At 38.0% G+C, this 23,109-nt stretch overlaps 3 protein-coding genes across 3 annotated transcripts; 2 read left to right on the top strand and 1 right to left on the bottom strand.

The window, feature by feature from the left end:
• Positions 1 to 254: 254 nt before the first annotated feature.
• Positions 255 to 2,637, bottom strand: LOC141820109 (protein LEAD-SENSITIVE 1-like). The gene is made up of 2 exons (XM_074707390.1): positions 2,466 to 2,637; positions 255 to 1,015 (listed from the first exon to the last, which is right to left on the bottom strand). The coding sequence occupies exons 1-2, from the start codon at positions 2,557 to 2,559 to the stop codon at positions 360 to 362; spliced, it is 750 nt and encodes a 249-aa protein (XP_074563491.1). The 5' UTR covers positions 2,560 to 2,637; the 3' UTR covers positions 255 to 359.
• A 423-nt stretch (positions 2,638 to 3,060) lies between these two features.
• LOC141820130 (uncharacterized) lies at positions 3,061 to 3,823 on the top strand. The gene has a single exon (XM_074707410.1). It carries the CDS (start codon positions 3,163 to 3,165, stop codon positions 3,544 to 3,546), a length of 384 nt encoding a protein of 127 aa, XP_074563511.1. The 5' UTR covers positions 3,061 to 3,162; the 3' UTR covers positions 3,547 to 3,823.
• Positions 3,824 to 4,803: 980 nt separating this feature from the next.
• Positions 4,804 to 22,628, top strand: LOC141819947 (methyl-CpG-binding domain-containing protein 9). Its single transcript, XM_074707211.1, has 11 exons — positions 4,804 to 5,369; positions 7,696 to 7,835; positions 8,007 to 8,332; positions 9,060 to 10,193; positions 10,296 to 10,994; positions 11,851 to 12,156; positions 12,286 to 12,621; positions 13,978 to 14,076; positions 16,323 to 16,751; positions 17,987 to 20,503; positions 21,735 to 22,628. The coding sequence occupies exons 1-11, from the start codon at positions 4,867 to 4,869 to the stop codon at positions 21,981 to 21,983; spliced, it is 6,738 nt and encodes a 2,245-aa protein (XP_074563312.1). The 5' UTR covers positions 4,804 to 4,866; the 3' UTR covers positions 21,984 to 22,628.
• The last annotated feature ends 481 nt before the right edge of the window (positions 22,629 to 23,109 follow it).

The following is a 23,109-nucleotide window of genomic DNA, read 5'->3' as shown; positions in this document are numbered from 1 at the left end:
AAGCCCAAATCGCCCACACTCTCATTGATATTTTTTTTTTGTAGTTTTTCCATTAAAATTTCATCCAAAATTATTTCCTCAAATCTTAAAATATGCCGATGGGGACCGTCAATCGGTCAAATATGCGGTCCGAGTGGGATCCGACACTGTACGACCATTAGTTCTTTGGATTATGCGGACATGGCTCGCCAACAAATACCTGTTTATGCATGTTGAGAGATCTTATGATGTTTATAATAATGCAGAAAATCAAATAAAAGTTTCAAATAGTTTACATGAATTATTGTCATAAATAGTCCATCAGAAAGAACTAAATGTCTCACACATTGTTGGCATTTTAGTTTAGAATGGTGCAGTGATTAGGTGGCCATGGTTTGGGGCACACCTTGGCACAACTGGGCAACAAGGGTTTCGACAGGAATCTTATTCACATCCCTTCTGATTCCGATGTCGGATACATATCGACTAACACAATACATGCCGCTTGCAACCACCATGAGCCCACTGGCGCTCGTCGTCAAGTACCGAAGCGGGGATGATACGATAGAAGTGATTGCGGCTAACACGGATGAGATTTGTCCGCTCCGGCCAACGCTCAAAGCTGTGTTCACAAGCAGACCTGTCTTGCAGTATATGGCAAAGTCCTCGCAGTTGTTCTTGAACAAGCAATACATGCCGAACCCATTGTTGTCGAGAAGGTATTTGGCTCGGTGGAGGACGAGGTCGGGGGGATCGGAAGGGGCGAGCGTGCAGGTTCCTCCGCGCGCTTTTGCTAGGAAGAAAGTTGGAGTGACTGAATAGCTGAACAGGTAGAGGTTGCCTCCTGCAAGAAAGCAATCCAAGCAAGAAGTGATCACTCCATGGAGATTGCTTTGATCACCACACTTTTCGCATGGAGTTCCTGTATTCGACGGCGAGGAGCTGAAAAGGTATTGGTCAAGTATGGTTCCTGTTCCAATCTCTTGGCCAGCTGCTCTCGTGAAATGAATGACCATGCCATCTCCCACATATATCCCTAAGAAACAGGGCAAATAAATAACATGACAGTGCATGATGATGAAACTTTCAATAGCAGAAAAGATAAGTAGTGCGTTAGGAATTGTCGATAAGTTAACGTTGTACAATTCAGCAACAAAGAGCTCTAAACTTGACATGTTAATTGAATAAATAACAATACAAAGAGAGAAAGACGACCTGCACAAAGCTTTTCTGAACTAGCAACCTATATAGTATTGTAAGCAGTAACAAAGGATGAAATTTATTGATTCTAGTAATCTAATTTTGCCAATGTACTTTAGACCTTTATTCCTTGGAAGAAGTTGAATGTATACAATCTCTAAATTCAATACTCACTCTCAGAGTCCATAAAGTGATCAAATCATCATATAGTGCTATGCTACATGCTTAAAGTGATAAAAAAATAAGCTCTCCATTTGATTAAGTTGTCTGACCATTTGACAGAGGACCACAGGATGAGATAAACTTTCCCCATCATTCAAAGGGAACTACTAGCAGAATTGTGTCCCACAAATCCACATCGATAACTTATATGATGAATAGCTTGAGAAAATCATAAAGACTGGAAAATATACACGAGCAACTCAAATTCACTCTTAGCAGCACCCAAACTAAAAATACCATACAGCTTGAATGAAGGAATACATCCAAAGATGGATTTGAAAAAGAGATAGGTTAACAGATCAATCATCTTATGATAAATGTTCAAAGAGATGAATTTGAGTATCCATCCTTTGTTACTCATCAGCATAAAACTAGGTGGCAAACAAATATACACTTGATGGGTATAAAAAAATCATCAATGATCTTAAAATTTACCATCTCTTGAAGGAAATAAAGCCTACAGAGAACAAATTGCAGCAGCAGTAAAAAGCCCATTCTTTTCAACCCCAAAGTTGCAGAGGTTGGTCATCGTAATAGTAGCTACACAGATCAAGGATTAAAAAATGCCTTCTAATTCGTAAACATGGCAAAGGAAGAAATTTTTGGTTGAACTTACTCAACATATTCTGTTTAAATGATCATAACATTATAATATGCAGAAAATTCCTCTATAGATTCCATTTCAAACAATCATAACAAGTAAAGTTAGCAAAAGATTCGAAGTAGACAGGTGGTTGAAGCACCATTCCGAAATCACATCGATGACCACTCAGCATGCTTTTGCACGGCTTAACACATTCCAATGGAATATTGGTTTTACAAAACTCTCCGTCAAGTTTGAGCCTTTATCATCTAAATCAACAGAGAAACACTGAAACTAAGTAAGATTATCTTTCGGCAGTGATTGATCGCTCCTACCAGCCTAAAAATGGGGGAAATGCTAAAAAAGAAAAGGGATCAACATGGGCAAACGACGAGTGGCGAAGCCCTAAAACCAGGGACGGTTCCGATTTATACAAAATCGACGAAACCATAAAGGAGAGAGAATACAAAGAAGGAAAGACCATGATGGGCATAGATGTAAGCCGACCGCCATGAGTAGATGTGATCCCCGGGCGCGAGCTCCTCCCGCTCGACCTTGTTGGAGAGGATGCTCATCCCTTGCTCCTCGACTCTCCTCCTGCACCGAGGCGAGATTCGGTCAGAAAAAAAGAAGGCGAAGAATTAAGGACGGAATGCGATTGCGTCGCTTAGCAGCGAAGGAAAACCGACCTGTCGGCTCAACAAACCAAATAGGCCCAAATTATTTCGTCTATCAAATTACGGTGGCTAGAATGAAAATTATTGAAATTTGGAGGTGTGCATAGTGAAACTTCCTCTTTCAAATTCGACTGTTCCAACTTGCTAACCGCTGTAATCAGACGATATCCGATCCAACGGCCATATCAACAGGTCCAAAGAGATCGAACGGTGAAGAGAGAGTACCTAGCCATAGGTTGAGCTGCTCGAGCAGCCTTTCTACGACCGATCTTGACCGTTCATGCTTCGCATCGTCAAGAATCGGCGGCTAAGAGAACACTCACCGTACTTTTCCCGCATAGGAGTAGAAATCGAACGCTCGCGCGAGATCCGTTCCGTTGACGCAAAAGGCAAAGGCGACTCTGTTTTTCTCTTCCTCCAAATCCCAATCCGTCGAATACTTTCCTCTCTCTCGCTTGATTCGAATTCTTCCCCGCTTCTTCCTCAAATCCGACCTTCCCGATGCGTGACCGATTTGGAGGAGGAGTAGGAGGGAATCGGATGGAGACCGCAAGCGGGGCGAAGCCAGTGGCGGTGTTGGGGGCGGCGGAGTACATGTTCCGGTGGGAGCAGCAGGAGGAGTACATGGAGCGGCGGCGGCTGTTTCTCAGGAGCTACCACTTCTCGCGGAAGCGGCCGGCGAGGGAGCGGGCGCGGGGGGCTCTGCTCCGGGTGCGCCGCCTCGTCTGGACGCGACTCCGGGAGGCGCGGCGCTTGCCGCGGCTCCTCTGGGCGAAGCTCCGCCGATCCCTCGCCGTGCTGATCGCTGCCCGCCGACGGGGTCATCGCGTCCAGTTCCAGAGCCTGCCTCACCGCAGCGCCGCGACCGACTGTCTTAGCTGGTGATTATAGCCCGACGCGTATCGTGGATTAGGTTTCAGATTAGTACTCTCTCTAAAATTTCTCTCGTGGTTTTCTCGATCTTGCACGTCTAATGAACCAAAACTGTTGCTTTATTCTCCGATCATCTTCGACGTATTATCACCAATGCCTCTTCTTCTTCTTTAAACCTTTATCGACGATTTTGTCGATCTTCTACATCTCATGAACCAGAATTGTTGCTTTTTCTTGTGTGTCCTCACTTCAATTGAAGAATTTCTACTCCCTAACTTACTTTCTTTGTTGTTCGCTTTCCTATTAAAAGACTTGCTTTGGACATTTTATCGCTGGAAACAGAGCATTGACTGAAACACTCGAGTAGCTTTCTTCTTCCAGCTTGGAAAATGAGAGTGGAAGCATTCTTTATTAAATTAAAAAATGCCAAATTAATTAATTAATGTTGTGTTCTTGAGTATAAAGTGTCTTTTATTATTATTATTTTTAAAAATATTTGTTAGACGATAATTTGCATTTCACCAAAAATCACTTAGATATTTATAAACTATGTAAATTTAAAATTAAACCTGGTTCAATTTCAATTGGACCGGGCGGTTCACCTTGAGTTTTGTTGATGGAGAGGAAATATTTGAACAATAAAATAAAAAACCTTAGATGACAATTTTTTATATTAACAATGTGTTTTAATTTATTTTGAAAAAGAGCAATTGATAAAAATCTATAATAAAGGGTGTTTTTTAATAATTTTTTCCTCAATAAAAAATAGAATAAAGTGCGCTTTCTGACAATGGGATCAGATTAGACACGCGGTACAAATCTATTTAATCTCCACCGCTAAATCTTCGAGAAGTGACCTTCGATTTTGACACGTATACATTTTAATTCGACTTATAAAATATTTAGTAACACCTAATCCGCCGCTCCGTACCTGACGGGACCGTTTTCTTCGGTCACATGTAACCCGCATGCCGCGGTGATAACGGCTGCCCATCCCCTGCCTCCCGCAAGACACCCACCATCAAATCTTCCGCGCATTGACTTCTTCCACGCGTCACATCTTTCCTTCCGTATCGTATCGTACCTGTGCCACTCCGATGACCTGGTGCTCATCGTGACACGCACCGCTCGGCGTGAACTCTGATTGGATGGGTATGCGATCGTAACATTTATCGTGACTCAAGTTCTTTGCCCCCTTTCCCCATCCGCCGCACCAGACAGCGACCGTCTTGTCTCTCGTGCTCGCCCGCTCTCTCTGGGATAGAAACCCTAAGCAGGAATGGAGCTAACGGCTTCGATTCGTTGAAGGATCGCAGGGACCCTTAGCCTCTGATGGATCCTTCTGCAGCCCTCGGGAAGCTTCCCGAGGCGCGCCCCGCTCCGCTCTTCATCGACCTCAACGAGGCCCCGCCGCCGCCGTGCGACACCCCGACGGCGGACCCCCCTGCATCTTTCTTTGCCCTCGACGCCCGAGCCGTCGCCTGCCGTTTCCATGGCGTCCTCACGCCCGCCCCTGGATCCGCCGCGGATTTCCCTGGCGAGGCCGGAGTCGGGCTTGTCGTACTTCCTTGCGGTGTCTGCGGCCGCCTGGAGACCCGCGGTGGGACGGTGGTCTGCGACGGCTGTGAAAGGGGTTTCCACGTGAGCTGCGTGAGGAATCGGCTGCGGCAACCGATGGCTGCTGTGGACGACTGGCTCTGCCATGAATGCAGCGCGAAGGGGAGGCCCATCAAGAGATGGAGTCTTGGCGCAGCCAGGTTGCTTGATATCAATGCCTTGCCTCCTAGTGATGGAGATTTAGAAGAGCTGCATAATAACGGAATTGGTGGATGCAGGTAATTTTGTCTTTCTGTCTCCCTCTCTGCTCTTACAGTTTCCCCCTCCTGTTCTGTTTCTTGTTTTTTTGTCCTAAGTTTGTTTTTTTGCTTGTTGCTATGTATTTGGTCAGATTGCGGTCGATTTCTGATGTCGTTTTTCATTTTTCTAGATGAAAATTGACCCCTTTTATTATATGCAGTTCTTTGTATTCGGTTATAGAAAAAGAAAGTAGTGCTGCCATAATATGGTTAGAAATAGATTCCATTAGTTCCATGTAGACGCATATAACATTTGACATCCTAGGGCAGAATGCCAATAGGTTCAGCTTTTATCCATGCCTTCCTAGGGCAAAGAGAAAACACAACTCAATTTTATCATTGCAGGAAAAGAAAGGCACCTCATTGGTAGTCAAATTTATTTGCATTTGTTATAAAAGAATGAATTAGGACTTATTGTCTTATTTGTTACTAGTTTATTTCTAAAATATAAGTTCACTTAGAGTCTTCTATGCTTACTGTTTAGCTCCATTACATGACTGTTAATCCCCTGAAATGCCTTCCTGTTGATAGTCAGCATCACATTGCCATCTCTTTTGGTTCTCTGCTATCCAACTATTCTTCATAGGACTATTAGCTTCCTTCCAGATCACCCAAATCACATACCAATGCCAAGACAATAACCAGCAAACTTGATCTAGGTTGAATTTTGAGATACTAGCTAGACTTATTTGATTTTCTCTCATGTGAGCTGATTTTGATTGAATTCTATTGGATTTAGATCTTTTGTGTTGTTTTGATAAATTGTTGAAGGATTTATTGTGGGAATCTGATTTCTAGACCAAAATCAGATTGTCAGATTAGACTTTGTCATTCTTGGTGCAACCGATCTGGTCTAGTTTGGTTCATTTATTTTTGGAAATCTTGGTTATCTTGTATCATTTGAATTTGGAGAAGGTTGATGGAGAGGAACAAGTCAGAAAATAATATTATACCAGAATGTGAAAGAACCATATAGTAGTCTTTTAAGTCTGTTAATAATGCAACCATATGTATTTGATGCTTCCCTAATGGTTTATCCATTTAGGATAATATTCAAGTGGCCCGAATCAAATTCAACATGGTACCCATAGCATGAGGTAAGCAATCCCAGTGGTTGAAAATTCCCAATTTCAGTCCTAAAGGAATAATTAAGCATGCTAAACGTGTGTATGTTACTGTTGAACAAAAATAAGATTTATTTAACTCAATCAAAAGTGATTTAAGGGAAATGAATGTTACTAGCGATATACCCTTTCATACATAGTTCAATGACAGGATAAGATCCATGAATACAACTTGAAATAGTTGGAACTAATGGTTTTTGTTTATGTGATACTGTAAAAGGGAAGCTCGGTGCACAAAGCTCCCGTTAATGCGGATCTCGTGGAAGGGTCAGGTCACATTGAGTCTATTGTATACAGTCTTACCTTGCATTGCAAGAGACTGTTTCCGCGACTCAAACCCGTGACCTCCAGTCCCAGGTCACATGGTAGCAACTTTACTGTTGTTTATGTGATACTATAAAGAATAAAAATCTCCTATTACTTTGAGTTTCTCAACATGTTGAGCTTGGCCATTACACTTTGCATGTCCACACTTAGGGATGAGTTTCATGTGTATTGACCTATACATTGACCCATTTCCTAACAGATTAAGCTTTTGGGTTAAAGAGGTCAAATTTAACTGAGTTTTATCCTATGCTTTGCAATCTTCTCAGTTTGTCATTGAAACTTGCTCTCATCTTTCTATTTTCCTCTTCTTGATATGCATCAATCTATATTATTGCCACCCCTAGTTAAGCTGAGTCAGCCCTTGCGTTATGCTTGGGCTAGGATCATTCAGCTCACTTGCTAAGACATGAGGAACTCTTAGAATACAAATGCATATACCCATCTCTTTCTCAACAAATAAGTAGTAAGCTAATCAACTTTTAAGAGTAACTGTTCAACTTACAGAGAAACGGTTATATCCTTGTGTTAGGACTTAAGCTTATTGTTAATCCTCTATTACTTTAGTAGTTTGGATTACTTAGATAATTATTGTTACTACATGGGCTAGAGCCATATATGCTTAAAAGAAAGTTCATCTTGTTTAGTTGTGAAAATTATAAGTTTATATTAAGCTATTTACTGCCTTTTTTTTGTACTTCAAGGACCATATTATATGCTTTATCTTATTCTTTGTTTGTACAAAATTGCTGCATCATTTTATTCCTTGAACTTTCCTTAGAAGCTAGCAATCACATACACTTTTTTTTTTTTTTTTGCATATTCATGTAATGTACTAATGCAGTATTTATGAACAGATTGAACAACTCGGATGGAGCTGATATCAGTGGCACCTACCAATTGTTTCAACATCATAATGTGAGTCACATAAGAAATGACTTTGATTATGTGAATGCCATTGGAAGCATTAATGATTCTACAAGAACCACTACTGAAGGTACACAAGATTATGAAGCAAGTGATGCATTGGTTTTACAGCTATTCCAGTTTTTTGTTTATCCTGTTGGTGATTTTTTTCCCTGCAAAAATTATTGCATTCTAATTGAAAAGTTTTCTATTTGTTTATATTAATCAGTTATCTGAAATATTTTTGTCTATCGCGCCTCAGATGGAAAGAGGTCGAGTCAGGTGCATGATTTAACTCAGTATTTTGGCATGAAATCAAACTTCACTTGCACTGAGGTTGCTGAAAAAAGTGATGTTTCTGGGTTAGTACATAGATCTTTGCTTTGTCGAAGAAAAAGAGATCTTGCAAGAACCTGGACTGCTACAAGTTCATCTGAGAACCAAGATAGCATGAGGGCTAGCTGTGGTGGGGAGCCATCTTCTGATACTGAAGCCATGGACTCTCAATTCATAGATTTTAGGAGATCCTTAAGGCCGTCAAATGCCTACGCGGAGGAAAATAACGGCCATGGCTCCAGAAATTTAATTGTATGTATTTACTTCCTCCTCAGATGTTACCTGTGTTGCTACTATCGAACATTTTTCCCTACTTAAGTTTGGCAGTTTATTCAGTGGTGATTAATACATTGTGCATGGATGAGATATTTATGCCTATATTTGATGTATGAATTACTTCTCCATATGCTATGCAAGAGCTTACTGATTGTGTTATGACTGTTGCAATTTATGTTGGATTATGTCAGTAGTATGACGGATGTCATTCTGCCAATAATCATGTGTGATTGACAAAGAGCTCTCTTTCTGATGGGGAAATATAGTTATTCACTTTTCACTATAGATTAATAGTGGCTAGTTTTTGATGTAACTGAAATGGGTATGCAAGTTGACTCTAGAATGCGCTCCTAGTTCTTGAAATATTGTCATTACCAAATAGAGATGGAGCTTTACTCTAACATTGTAGTCCTTGATGTCAATACATTCTTCTAGCATTAATATTATTTTTTCATGATTAATTTGTGTTATTGATAAAAATAGGTGCATAACTATATTCATGTAGTGAGGTTTGTTGACAAAATTTTGTTCAATATCTGCATCTTGGCTTTGAGTAGTGCTGCATTCATGGACCATGCTCCTGATATATATTTCTGCATAAACATCACTAAATGCATGGCTTATGTCTGTCATGTTGCTATTTAATTCATGTTTTTAGTGAGTTCCTTAATATTCTTTTTTATTTTTTGTTATACTGTTCCAGCGTTGGCTCCCAGTTCAGTATGCGGACTTCTATGTCATTTCTTTTGGAAGAATTGATTTGAGAACGACATACCATGATAGCAGTCAGATCTGGCCTGTAGGATATAGGTCGGTTTGGCATGATGAGATTACTGGATCACTTTTTGAATGTGAAGTATCAGATGGTGGAAATGCTGGACCTGTTTTCAAGGTACGAAGGCATCCATGTTCAGCATCACCACTTCCAGTTGGCGAAACTGTTCTTCTTTATAACAGTTCTAGAAAATCTGATGCGCTAGTAACAACGGAAAGTAGCATGAATTTTGAGTCTACCCTGGAGCAAGATGATGATATTTTAATGCTTCTATCAGATCCAACATATGCTGATCAGGAAATGATATCGTGCTTCAGTAGTAACTTTCATGGAATTTCACATGAAACCTCCACGCACATCGATGCACATGAACAACATGCTATACATCATGTGGACAACCGCTCGGAAGAGTTTGAAGATTCTTCAAAAAGAACTGCTCCAAGGGATGACATTGGAGATTTCTATGTGGAAGGAAGATCACCATTGTCAGTATGGAGGATGGTGTCTCAAACTCTCGTTGATTCATGCCAGGAAGCCTATAGGCAGTCAGGTTCTTTGAAGTTCTTCTGCAGACACAGTTGCCAAATACCAAAATATTTTGCAGATGGAAAACAAAAAGCTCTAGATTATCCTTCTGCCTTAGCTAAGTTTTGCAGTTCTGCTGGTCCCATCAATATACCACAAGTTATTCAGAGTGTCATAGAGCTTGATTCTTCATGCAAATCACTTGCAGAATGGTTAAATCAAGACAGATTTGGATTAGATATGGGTTTTGTACAGGAAGTGATTGAAACTTTTCCTGAATCACATGCATGTGCTGGCTACCAGTTTCTGATTAACAAGATTGATGTTTTAACTGTTGCTAGTGGGGCACTCCTAGCTGTACAAAGGAATGGTGGCAGAGGTAAAGATAAAGTTCCTCCATATGGTTTATATAGAAGGCCAACATTATCTCAGCTGCAGGATTTCACTGCTGAACACCAACTAAGTGAGCGCCAACCACCACCAGGAAAACCCTGTAGCAGAAGGCTTCCTCCAGAGCTGGTTGGAGATGTTTATCAGGTATCCTTACTCTACTGGCAAATAAAAATGTCTGTCATCTGAGAAATAATTTTATTGTTCCTATTTTTTCTGATATGCACTAATGTCTTCCTCTACGAACAGATATGGGATTTTTTTTGGCGTTTTAATGAAATTTTGGGTCTAAATGAACCTCCATTGCTTGAGGAACTAATGGAAGAACTTATTGATCCCTGGCCCATTGATTCAAAGTGCATGGAAAGGGAGAAGCTGGAAAGAGAAATTAAAGATTACAGTGAATTGGTTGCAAAGCCATGTAATACTTTAAATAGTCAAAATTCACTATCAACATCTGGGGCTGACACATCAGCACAAGATGCAAGTCCATTTATGTTTGTCCCAAATGAAACGGCATCAGCAAGGGAAGCTGTTGAAGCTAAATTGGCATCACGTACTTATGGTAGATGTACTGGTGTAAAATTGACTGAGGTTCACACTTCACTGCTGAAAATTTTGATTGGAGAGATCCTTGGGAAAGTTGCTTTTTATGTGGATCCAAATTCTGATGCTAGAGAATCAAGATCTAGACGTGGAAGAAAGAAGGATCTTGAGAACATGGTTACTGCAAAAGACTCCAAGACTGATATATTACCTGCCAATCAATTAACATGGCCTGATCTGGCTAGGAGATATATCTTAGCTGTTTTATCCATGAACTTTGTTATAGATTCTCCTGATATCTTTGCTCGTGAAGGACAGAAGTTGATCCGCTGCTTACAGGGTGATGGTGGTGTTCTTTGTGGTTCTCTATCTGGCGTTGCTGGTATGGAAGCTGATGCAGTGGTAAGAAATCTAAAGTTTTTTTTCCTTTTTTATATAGATGTTCATGGAAGAACTATTTGAACTTGCTCCATTGAAAAAGGTTATAAGACATTTATGTTGATTTCAGAATCTGATCAAGGATTCCTGTGTGAAAAATTGTTACTTGATGTTTGGACTTGCATGTAATCCAAATTTGAGTCCCCATGCAATTTAAACTCCCCAAATGTATAACTGTTGTAGATCATTTTTTAAGGTTTTGAAAGGTGTCTTAAGGTGGTTGGCTTGATACATAGTGTTTAAGCAGTGGGAGGGGGCTAGGTAATCAATATTAAAATAAAATAAAATAATACTTAAATTAAAAATTTCTAACATATATATACATATAAAGTATACAAAATAAATTTACATTGAAAAGCAATTAAGATAATTGATAAGTAAAAACACTGGAATTTATATATATTTATTACTGCTTTGTATTTGTTTGGTTCTTGGGATTCCTTATACTGGCGTGTCTATGCAAATGTTCTGTATCATTGCTACTGTGTTTACATTTGAATTTTACACTGTACAGCTCCATATTTCACTAATAACTTACCAACCTATTGTGAATTGAGAATCAAGTGGCAGTGAAATCTGAATCGTATGCTTATACATAAATCCTGTTAAAACTGCCTTTACCCTGCATTGCAAGACGTTTTTGCGACTCAAACCTGTGACAATAAGGTCACACGATAGCAATTTTACCATTGTCCCAAGGCTCCTCTTCTGATATAGCATATGGATTTTCAGATATTCACTATATTGGCAAGACATTGTTGTAATTAAATAGTTAGCAAATAATAAATTACTTAATTTGACTAAATTAGTCCATTTTCAGCTGCTTGCAGAGGCTGAAATGCAGATAACTGATTCTAGAAAGCAAGAACATAAAATCTTGACAGTTGAGCACAAGGATTCTGTTGCAGATGGCACCTCTGAGCCTGTTGTTGTACATGGGAAGAATCTTCCTGAATGGGCTTTACCTCTAGAACCAGTGAAAAAGTTGCCAACTAATGTTGGTACAAGGATTAGAAAGTGCATTTATGATGCTCTAGAACGAAATCCTCCTGAATGGGCAAAGAAAGTTTTGGAGCATTCTATAAGTAAAGAGGTTTACAAGGGGAATGCCTCAGGGCCAACTAAGGTAATGCTTTTTCTTTAGTGTGTTTGCTTCTATTACATGACTAATCAATGTGAATTGTCTTTTCTTAAAGTATATATATTCTGTAGTGTCAAATCTTGCCATCTGACAATTCTTGTTTGCTTGGTACAGAAAGCTGTTCTATCTGTCCTAGCTGAGGCCTCTGGTGGAAAGCATTTGCACAGACCAGAGAAGATAAGCAAAGAGAAAAATCCTATATCATTGTCTGACGCTGTTATGAAAAGATGTCGTATGGTACTCCGTCGTGCCCTTTCTGCAGATGAAGGGAAAGTTTTCTGCAATTTGCTTGGATCTCCAATGGCAAATGTTAATGATAATGAAGATGAAGGTATTCTTGGATTTCCTGCTATGGTTTCTCGTCCTTTAGATTTCCGCACCATTGACTTAAGGTTAGCTTTTGGGGCTTATGGTACTTCACATGAAGCTTTTCTGGAGGATGTTCGAGAGGTATGACTACTTTACTTGCTTTATTTTAGTTCAATGGTAAAAACTATGCCCAGTACAATTATTTTTTAACTGTAGGTTGGCTGAATGATGTTCAGTTGGGTATCTTTTACTGGGAGTTTTGTCATGTGAATGGAATTCTTTTGCATTATGTTGTAATTGGTGCCTTTAACTTGAAACCATAGTCGATTGGACCATAATTTGAAATCTTGTTCTGAACTGGATTCCAGTCTCTGTCCAAAACAAGATGTGCTGGCATGCCCGTGGTGGTCAGTGTGTCGAGCACCTAGGCAGGAGGTAGGCAGTTGTCGCACACACACACACACAATGCCACAAGCCTTGCAGGAAGCCTCGTGTGAAGTTGTCCGACCTAGTGTTTCTGCAATTGACGAAAAGTCGCAACATCCTGACTCTAGTTCCATGTAAAGCCGATTGTTCTCTCAATAAAATAAGTTGTGAGCAGAGAAGTCACGAGGAAGTTCTGCCTCTGATTCCACATGAAGCCAGTTGTCTTGTAGGTGAAGTTGCGTTTAGAGAAGACACTAGCAGAGAAGTCGAGAGGAAGTTTTGTAGAGTTTCACGTGCCGGTCAGCGTGCTGAGCAAGATGTTCTGCATGTGTCTACTAGCACAGAACAAAATTATAAACCTTGCATTGAACTCTTTTTTCCTCAAATTCATAAATATATTGCATTAGAAAATGTTGTATGTTATTAATATTAAGTATTGATGCTAAGGATGGCATGACATTTGAGCCATACTTTCAGTGGCTGGTGTGGTTATTATAATTCATGCTAGTTCATAAATATTCTACTGCTAGATACACACATTTTAGAATTCTCGTGCATCGTGCAACTTCCTATTCTATTTTCAGTTTTTTCCTTTTCATATATGATCTTCTCAATGACCCTTTGGAAGGATGAAGAAATAAATCAAAATGATATAGCTTATATGCTTGTTGGTTTTATTTTGTCTAGTTAACATTGTTGTGCAAATGATGGCCATTGTTGCATTGCAACTTGCAGAAAAAATGAAAAACAATTGGTTTTCAGATATTAGTTTGTGAATCTCTACCTTGTTAATTAACTTCTGTGCAGTTCTTGCATAGTATCTGTTTCCTTGTAATATGTCACAATTAAAAATTCATCTCTGTTAGATTCAGTTTTGGAAATTAATGTGCTAGATTTGTACTTTATATTAAGTGGAAAATTTAAAGTTAATTTAATTGTGATAACATGTTTGTGTATCGTGTAAAAATCATTAGTACAACATTTTCCCAGATTCTTAATTTTATTTGAAGCATGCAGCTAAGTATCTGATGATTAAGCATCTAGTAAGTGATAATTACTTTCTTTTGACAGGTGTGGCATAATATATCAATTGCGTATAAGGACTGTTCTGATCTGATGCAGTTAGTTGAGGAATTGTCAGATAATTTTGAATCACTGTATGAGAAAGAGGTCTGTTAGTTGAACTTTTTTACTATGTTTTCTTGATTGTTACTCGTGTAATCATGGCGTCACATTGATACTTTAGTATAATTTCTCACATAGAAATCTGTCAACTGGCCAATGTGTCAGTGATCTTATCTTGTTTTGGGAAAACCCATTGAGTTTCAAATGTAATAATTTTAGAACTATGAGGATCTCATTGGCATTTCTAATGCAGTTTTAAATTTTTTAATGTGAAATTTTTTGTGGAATATAAAAATGTTCGCTTAATGGTTGACATAGAAATTATCCTATGCAACACTGTTGATGACATAGAAATTATCCTATGCAACACTGTTGTTGACATTGTTTAGACACCCATAGTTTGAAATTTGTGGGGTCGGGTGACAAGGCCAACACTTACCGTGCTAGTAATTTGCTGAAACCAAATATTAGTTTACAATGGTGATCTATCTTTTGCAACTCATGCTAGCCATGCTATTATATCAGGTCGACACTTAACACACTCCTCTTTGTCAAAGCTTGTTTAGATGAATTCAGATATATTTGACTAATGTCTACTAATGATTTGTTAGTTGAGATGTGTGTTACACTGGTATAACTTGCCTATGTTTGTTTAGTTGAGATGTGTGTTACACTGGTATAACTTGTCTATGTTTGTTTAGTTGAGGTGTGTGTTTCACTGGTACAACTTGTCTATGTTTGATTATTTGTTATCTGACTAACTACTATAATGTTATTTTAGAAGTAAATAAGTGGAAGGAGATGAAGTAATCACATTTAATTGATTTCAATACGCTCAAATATAGGTCAAAGTGTGTCGAGTGTTGACAAAGTAGCATAATACAAAATTCTAGTTCAATTGACTATCAAATTCTAATTCTCGGTAGTCTTATTTTTAGAAATAACTACCCTTTGTGAAGAAGATGAAAATAGTAAAACTTATTTGAATTAATCTTGGCTTGCATCACCATATACGGAAACGTGATAGTGTTCACATGAGGTGGTACAGGAAAATTCAATTCAATTCACTTTCTAATTGTTATAATCTTATTGTAAGAAGGAACTAAGTGAAAGTGGATAAATGAAGGGGATTAAAGATGTAAAACCTATCAAAATTCATCTTGGTACCCATACATATTGCCCAGATCTGTATGCAATTCTTTCCATTAAATGTTGTATGACAAATTTTTGCATTTTCCATTAACATTATTTATTTATTTTATATATGTGCTCTTCTACTCTTATACACAAATTAGTTTATAATTCGTTTTTTTTTTTACGGATCTTGACAATCTCTGATCCAATAAACTTCTATACTAGTTCTTTTTGTTAATTTCTATATCTACTTTACATTCTTTAAGATATTAATAAATACATTGAAGCATATATCACACTGCTTTATGTTTGCAACATTGAAGACTTAATTTGAACAAACAATTTGAAATTATCCACATCACTGTCTTCTCAACTTTCCCTCTATTAAAGTTGATTGCCAATCACTTATCTCAAAAGCTTGAGCTCTTAGGAAAGACATCAATTTTTCTAATGAATCATCACAGGATTTAGAGCATCCTAGCTTCAACATATCCTGCCCCTCATGCTCATCGTGACTTAGAGGTATATAGTTTTCTTTTTCTAGTTGAGGTCAAATTTGAACTTTGTACTTATGATAATATGTTAAAATTGATTGACTAACCACTTATCTCATAAGCTTTGGTTGTTATGAAAGTGGCCAATTTATCTAATGAATCACTACACTGTATTCATGCGGGATTAATGAGCGTGAAGCATCCTAGCTTCAATTATGTATGCAGGATTAAACACTCTACTCTAAAGAACGTTGGAACTTGAGGTTTAAGTTGTTAACACCACAACCTCTTCCTTTCCTTCTTTTGCATGTATTCATACCAGAATGATGTATTTCAATGTACATTCTGTATGCGACTATGCACATGGAGGTAATCTTATGTTTTTGAATATGCATGTCAAATGAACAGGCCTCAAAACTGTAAATATTGGATGTTTTATTTTTATTCTTCAAAACGTGTATTGTTTTTTTCTGATCTTGTTTTTCTCTCAAGCGAATTCATATTCTCATGCAAATTCAATTTTTTGTCAGTTTGTGCATGGATTTAATTTTTTGCATCTTTTACCAGCTTGTGTCGAAAATAAGGAGTTGGTACTTATAACCTTTCCTTTTAGACATGTTCAAAAGAGGTTAAAGAATTTGAAGCATGTTCTGTCTTTTACAGGTACTTACTCTACTGGAGAAAATTGATGATCTTGCAGGTACTGAGTCTCTAGATCCCATAAAGCAGAAAGAACTGTATGATATTCTTGCAACAAGTGAAATGCTGAAGGCTCCTTGGGAAGAGGGAGTTTGTAAAGTCTGTGGCATTGATAAGGATGATGACAGTGTTTTGCTTTGTGATACTTGTGACTCAGAATATCATACTTATTGTTTAAATCCCCCTCTTGCTCGGATTCCAGAAGGCAATTGGTATTGTCCATCATGCATCAAGATTCAGTCCAAGAAACAAGATCGGAACCATCATACTCAGGTTAGCAAGAACTGTGAGAGGAGATATTTGGGAGAGGGCAATCGTGCTTTTCAAGAGGCTCTGAATCAACTAACATGCACAATGGAAGAAAGAGAGTATTGGGACTACAGTATTGAAGAGGTTAGTTGCAGCATGTCTTTCAAATTTGAATGCATGTTTTTTTAGCAATCTGGTTCTCTGCCATGTTCATAATACCATTTCTTAAACTTCCAGAAGCATGTTTAGGAATAAGGGATGCCCACTTATCTGTTTTTCTATGTTTTATGCATGATTCAGTAATTATATATTTTTTATTTTGTTAAATTTACACCTAGCTTAAGTGCATTTTTCCATGTTGAAGAACACAACTTTAGGTTCATTTTTCATTATTTTGGTCTGAAGTTGTATCTTCTTGATTTCAAAGAATAATATGCTCACTCTGAACATTGCTTTATTTGATATTCATGTTAAATGCTTAACGAACTTACATTAGCTTTCTATTTATCTTGCTGATATTTCTTGAACATCCTTAAAGTAAATTGAATAAGATATCTTGCTTTATTTGTTTTCCTTTTCTGATCATTATATCTTTATCTAAAAATTTCTCACATCCTTCAATCACTGTAAATCACAGTTATAAATGAGATTCTTTTGAATAATGTGATATTCATGCATATAACTTTTTTGCTTTTGAATTATGTTTCTCTATGCTCATTCAGCTGTAGGCGTTGCACAAATATTTCAGGACCTTGAGTTATCTACAGTTATGTGGACATAATTAAATAAGAATTACTATTTGTGCCAATTACACAAATAATCTCTAATACTTGGACTTTACACCTCTGTTGGATACTTGTACCCATTCCAAGTAACATAGCACATAAAATCACATTGTGATTAAACAAAATCTTAATAAGTTCAGTTAGGATGTTTTTTTTTTTAAAAAAAAATCCTCTCTTCATATTCCATATGGGCTGTACATGTGTGGTTACTGTTTCACATAATATATTGATGTTCATATGTTTTCGCCCCACTATTAGTATGCGATCTGATCCCAAGTAAATGAAAGTCAAATGAACGTTGAGGTAATGTGACATCAACTATCATACTAGACCATCTTATTTCTTCCAACCCTTACTTTGTATTTGAAATTAGCCATTTGTTGGCATCCTTCTTTTTTGTGCTTATCTAATTACATTTGGTATTCTCCTCCCTTTTGACCTGACAGTTGTGCTAATTTACCTTTTTTGAGTTGTTGATATGGAAGATCTTACATTAATGCATGGGAACAGTCATTTGATATTAGTTTGTTTAGAGTCTGTGTCAAAGATTACATTATTTAATGTATTGTGCTAATCTTAATTAATGGATGACAGAGAATAGTGTTGCTGAAGTTTCTGTGTGATGAGGTGTTGAACACTGTACTTATTAGGGAACACCTAGATCAGTGTAATGAAAAGTCAAATGATTTGCAGCAAAAATTACGAGCACTAGTTATGGACTGGAAAAGTTTGAAAGTCAAGGAAGAAATTTTGTCCTTGAACATTGCAAGAGAAAGTGCTAATAAATCCAACAGACATGGTGATGGTGCAAGGGAAGAGGAAGAAGGAAATGTATCTGCTAGGTTAGCTGAGTGCCAGCGTATTGTCAGTGACACTTGTATAAATGCTGATCCTGGAAATGTTCCTGAAACTTCAACTATTGAATCCGTCCTTGGACAGGATGGACAAAACAATTTCAGTGAGAATGTGGACCAGTTTTCAAAGACTATGATTGATGCTCATTCTGATCATAGTATGAAAGTTGAGATACAGTCTGGTGATCAGCATACTTCAGACAAATGTGCAGTTACCGGTAATGCACTCCCCAATGTTACACTTGGCAAAGAAAACCAAATAAAACAAGATAAAGGGTTATCATTAGCTTCTTCTGACCAAGAAAGTAAGAAAGCAGCAGAAGACTCTATCGATGGTTTTGATAATGGAACTGCACAGAGGGGGTTGCTGGGCAATGAAAGCAGCAACCATGAAAGACCTCATGTGACTCAAAACATGGAAACAAATGCAGTAGTGTTGCTGGGCAATGAAAGCAGCAACCATGACAGACCTCATGTGACTCAAAACATGGAAACAACTGCAGTAGTGTTTACCCATGCTGACACATCTTGTGGTTCTATTATGGGCACTCACGGAGGTACAACACAGGATAATAATATTTCAAGAACTAAATGGGTAATGAGTACATCAACTGAATTACTCTCCTCCAACCAAGGTGATGTAAATCAGGGAAACACCAATGAGGTCCACGCCACCTCTATCAACGATCTTGAACTGGATTCTTTAAAGAATCAAATTTCAGATGTAGAATCATCAATTTCTAGTATTGAATCTCAGCTTATGATGACATCTTTAAGAAGGGATTTCCTTGGAAGGGATTCTTTTGGTCGATTGTATTGGGTTATTTGCAGACCTGGTATGCATCCTTGGCTGGTTGCTGATGGAAGCATGATGGCACCACAAGAGAAGAACAGAATGGAAGAATTAAGCCAGCCCAAGGGTAGTGACCTTGTGGATATAGTCTCCCCTAGTTTGGCACCAACTTCTGGGCCAGGTGGATCTGATGCATGTAGCACATCTGCGTGTGATTCACAAAAGTTTAGCTATTGCTCATTTTCTTTGTATGAAACTGACAATGATATTCAGGAAATTGTTAGCTGGCTGAGCAGTGCTGACCAAAAAGAAAAAGAATTGAAGGAAAATATCTTGCAATGGCAAAGACTTCTACACCAAGTGTCTAACATTCTTCCTAATGATTCTCATCCTACTATAAAATCTTCCAATAGCAAGGATTGCATGGCATATTGGCGTTTAACTACAAAGGCTGCAATGATCCTTGAAGCCAAGTATGGTCCTTTCTTGGAGCTAGAAACAACTGAAATTCCAAAGAAAAAAGGTAAGAAGGGAAAACCAAGTCATGAGGAGAGGATGTTCAGATGTGAATGCTTGGAACCTGTATGGCCTTCTAGACACCATTGTTTGTCTTGCCACCAAACATTTTCAACTGATATGGAACTTGATGGACACAATGAGGGAAGGTGTACCCCGAATTGTGCTGGATCTGATGAAAGCAAAGAAAACATTGATCAATCAAAAGCGAAGGGAACAAGGCCTGAGAACATCAGAGGAAAAGAAAATCATGATGAAGTTGATCTCAGAGATGCATCAAAGAAAACTTTGGAAATCAACTCCAGTTTTATTAGACTTTCAAGGACAACATGCCCTTATGATATTGACATGATCAGCAAAAGGTTCATAGTAAAGAACTCTAACAAGGAGTTAGTGCGAGAAATAGGTCTTATTGGGTCCAACGGAGTTCCATCCTTTGCCCCTTCACCCGCTTTCTTTCTGAATTCAGTAGAAGTGCTAAACCAAAGTCTGAAGTCTGATATTAGTGTGAGTACTGGTTTGTCCTTTTCTTCAGGAGGGCAGTCCTTACCACCTATGGGGATGGGCGGAACAGGGTTAAATGTAACTGAGGATGAAGTTAGAAGAGGGGATGGACAAGCCAGCACTTCTCAGAATTCTCTTGGTAATGCTAATGATGAACAATCTCAGAGAATCAAAAGATCTAGTCGAGGTATTGGTAATGAGGAAGAAGCATCCTCTATGTCTATTAGCACTCAACATTCTGTAATTAGCAGTGGCTGCATAGTTCCGGAATCATCGTTGAAACCTGTAGTTGGGAAGACATCTGAAATTCTTAAGCGGCTTAAGATTAACTTACTTGATATGGAAGCTGCACTTCCAGTTGAAGCACTGAGACCATCAAAAACAATGTGGCAAAAAAGATGTGAATGGCGTGCCTTTGTTAAATTGTTGGAGTCAATTTTTGAGGTGAGTTCAATTAAGAAAGCTGTTCCTTTTGAAGTTCCACTTGCTCTTCATTTGATTGCTTGAAGTACATGCCCATTCAAGATCAAATCCTTTGGCTGTAGGATGTTCTCAGATACCTTTGCACTTTTGCTTAGGTTTTACACAACTTCCTTAGTTGCTTTTAAACGAAGAGCTGCTAAATATTTAATTCACTTGTGACTAGCCTTTAGATGATACAGAGCAATCGTGGTATTTATATTTTTGCTTATGCTAGTTGGAGATCTTTTGCTAAAATTATAGTTTCTATGTGTTCTACCCTATCACAAGTTTACAGAAATATTTCATGTTATTATCAGTTGGACTTTTCCTAGTTCACTTTAATGTTTTCTTGTAGGATTATCAAAATTGGATCAGTGTGTTTCCTTGTTTTCTGAAACTATTGCCATTACCTGATGTCTCAACTCCCAAAAATCATATTTAAGCAAATTGTTCATTGTCCACTATGGTGTATGTGTGAATAGATAGTTGATCAGATACTAGGCCTCCACACGATTTGGGTAATGTCCAGTAATGGTTTTCTTTATTTTTTATTTTTTTCTGGAGACATCTACAAAACCATATTTGTGCAAATTGATCATCGTCCACTATGCTGTATGTGCAAGATATACAGTTCGTTGGTTGGTAGGACTTACAAAACTTTGTAAAATGTGTTTGAAGTGGTGTCTCTTCTTTGTCTCATTTGAGTTTCCACAGAAATCTTTTTGTTTTCATTCATACAGATTAATATGCAATTTTGTAGAATATTGCATTTTTTAAAGTGCTTCTCAATGTTATTTAGCTTTTAAAAGTGTGATTCATTCGTTGTCTTTGCATATGTTGATTCGGACAAGGACATTCTACATGGTTATACATCTATTTGTTGATGTTAGGTAGTTTTTCTCCTTGAAGGGATTGCTTAACTATGTTATTAAGAGTAACCTGGAAGAGTTTGTAATTGTAGTGAAGGTAACCAAAGTGTCTCAAAGGATCCTGGAGAACTTAAAAATCTTAAAGGATTCCATGGTGACAGTTATCATTCTCATGCTTGTTATGGTCCGTTTTGGGGCTCCTGGTTCTTGAACAAACTTCATTTCTTACTAATTTACTTTATTAGTCATTTAACTCTTACGATTCAATTTTTTTTTGTGTATTCTTTCATACGCTAATACTCACAATCACATGTAACTTCATTTTTTTGGGGGGGTCTTTCCAGATGGTTCAAGCAACAACCCTGCTTGAAGGTATGGTCAAAATGGAGTACCTAAAAAATGGGTGGTGGTACTGGTCCTCTCAGACAGCTGCTGCAAGGACATCTACAGTTTCATCGCTTGCTCTCCGCATTTACACTCTCGATGATTGTCTTATCTACATTAAGAACCAGGATTCTGGTTCAAATACCATAGAGAGTGATCCAAAACCGACAAACAAGGCAGGAAGGAAGAGGAAAGATATGGATGTATAATGAATACTTAGAAACAATATGAAAGAACTCGAATGTGGCAGATTTTAACTTATTAAGGCGGTCTTCAGAATTAGTCATGCTTTTTCCTGATGCAAAATTGCTATCACTCGCTTAATGTTTGTCTGGTTCAAAAACAGTTCAAAAACAGAGGCTGAGACAAGTTTTCTTTTCAAGGATACAAATAAAAAGTTGGAATCATTTTGAGAAGGAGATCCAATGGCAGTGGTTATACAACATACAAATTTCAGCGAACAATAGAGCCATCATCATTGGTTCAATTCTAGTCATATATGAAATTAACCCATTGTTTGTCTCTCGGCAATATGCCCATGCACAACCTTATCTATTGTATGTGCATTGTGTTTATTGTTTAGACATTAAGGCACTAATCATCCTCAGATCACTTATCCCCACCAGCCCACTGCCATCTTTTTGTTTATGCCGGTGTAGCTAGCTGCTTCTCAGAGATTAATTGTGACCGTCTTCAGTTGCAGTGACCTGTGTACAGAAAAAGTAGCTTTTTTTTTTCAGTAACTTCTGTATCATAAGAATTGAGAAAGCAAATCCTGTTGTTTAAGTTCCTCCGAGTTAAAGCTTCAGCTGCCTTGTACTGTAACAAATTTTAGATGCTGATAAGGACTGGAACAAGACTAATTGCATTTATTATCGCTATGTCTAAAAGTTTTTAACGTGTGTAAATGCTCAGTCACAGGAAAATCATCGAAAGTTATTACAATTCATTACTATTGTTAGGCATGACACAAGGTAACTGTTGGATGGATCACACAAAAGCTATCAAAATGTGGCAATTTCAGGTACTTATACACTTAATTCACTTTTATGAAAATTTTGATTTTGTTTCGTAAATGCTGTCGTGCTTATGCTCATTTGAGTGATGTGCTTCCATTGCATTGCAGGTTTCCTTTCTCCTAAACAATGCTTTTGGCTAATTTATACAAACACATCACTTCTGTTATTATGCGATATACAACTGGTAATTACAGTGCTGTTGGTTTTCCCCATTCTTTTTCTCTAATAACATTCCTCTTTGTTGTTGTTGCTGTGTCGATCTTATAGGGATGGTAATGGATCAGGTATCTGCGAACATTTTGCTATTTGAATGTTC

The sequence above is a fragment of the Curcuma longa genome, unplaced genomic scaffold, assembly GCF_044706935.1.
Source record: "Curcuma longa cultivar G26 ecotype Majalengka, Jawa Barat unplaced genomic scaffold, ITB_CL_G26_1.1 utg2646_np1212_2152390_RagTag, whole genome shotgun sequence".
Classification (NCBI taxonomy): domain Eukaryota; kingdom Viridiplantae; phylum Streptophyta; class Magnoliopsida; order Zingiberales; family Zingiberaceae; genus Curcuma; species Curcuma longa.
This window is presented reverse-complemented; position numbering and strand designations above follow the sequence as displayed.

Coding starts and splice junctions, on each gene's coding strand:
- LOC141820109 (XM_074707390.1), bottom strand. CDS start 2,559: ATGAGCATCCTCTCCAACAAGGTCGAGCGGGAGGAGCTCGCGCCCGGG. Junction 1,016..2,465: donor TTACATCTATGCCCATCATG/GTCTTTCCTTCT, acceptor CCTGTTTCTTAG/GGATATATGTGGGAGATGGC.
- LOC141820130 (XM_074707410.1), top strand. CDS start 3,163: ATGCGTGACCGATTTGGAGGAGGAGTAGGAGGGAATCGGATGGAGACC.
- LOC141819947 (XM_074707211.1), top strand. CDS start 4,867: ATGGATCCTTCTGCAGCCCTCGGGAAGCTTCCCGAGGCGCGCCCCGCT. Junction 7,836..8,006: donor TACAAGAACCACTACTGAAG/GTACACAAGATT, acceptor ATCGCGCCTCAG/ATGGAAAGAGGTCGAGTCAG. Junction 8,333..9,059: donor ATGGCTCCAGAAATTTAATT/GTATGTATTTAC, acceptor ATACTGTTCCAG/CGTTGGCTCCCAGTTCAGTA.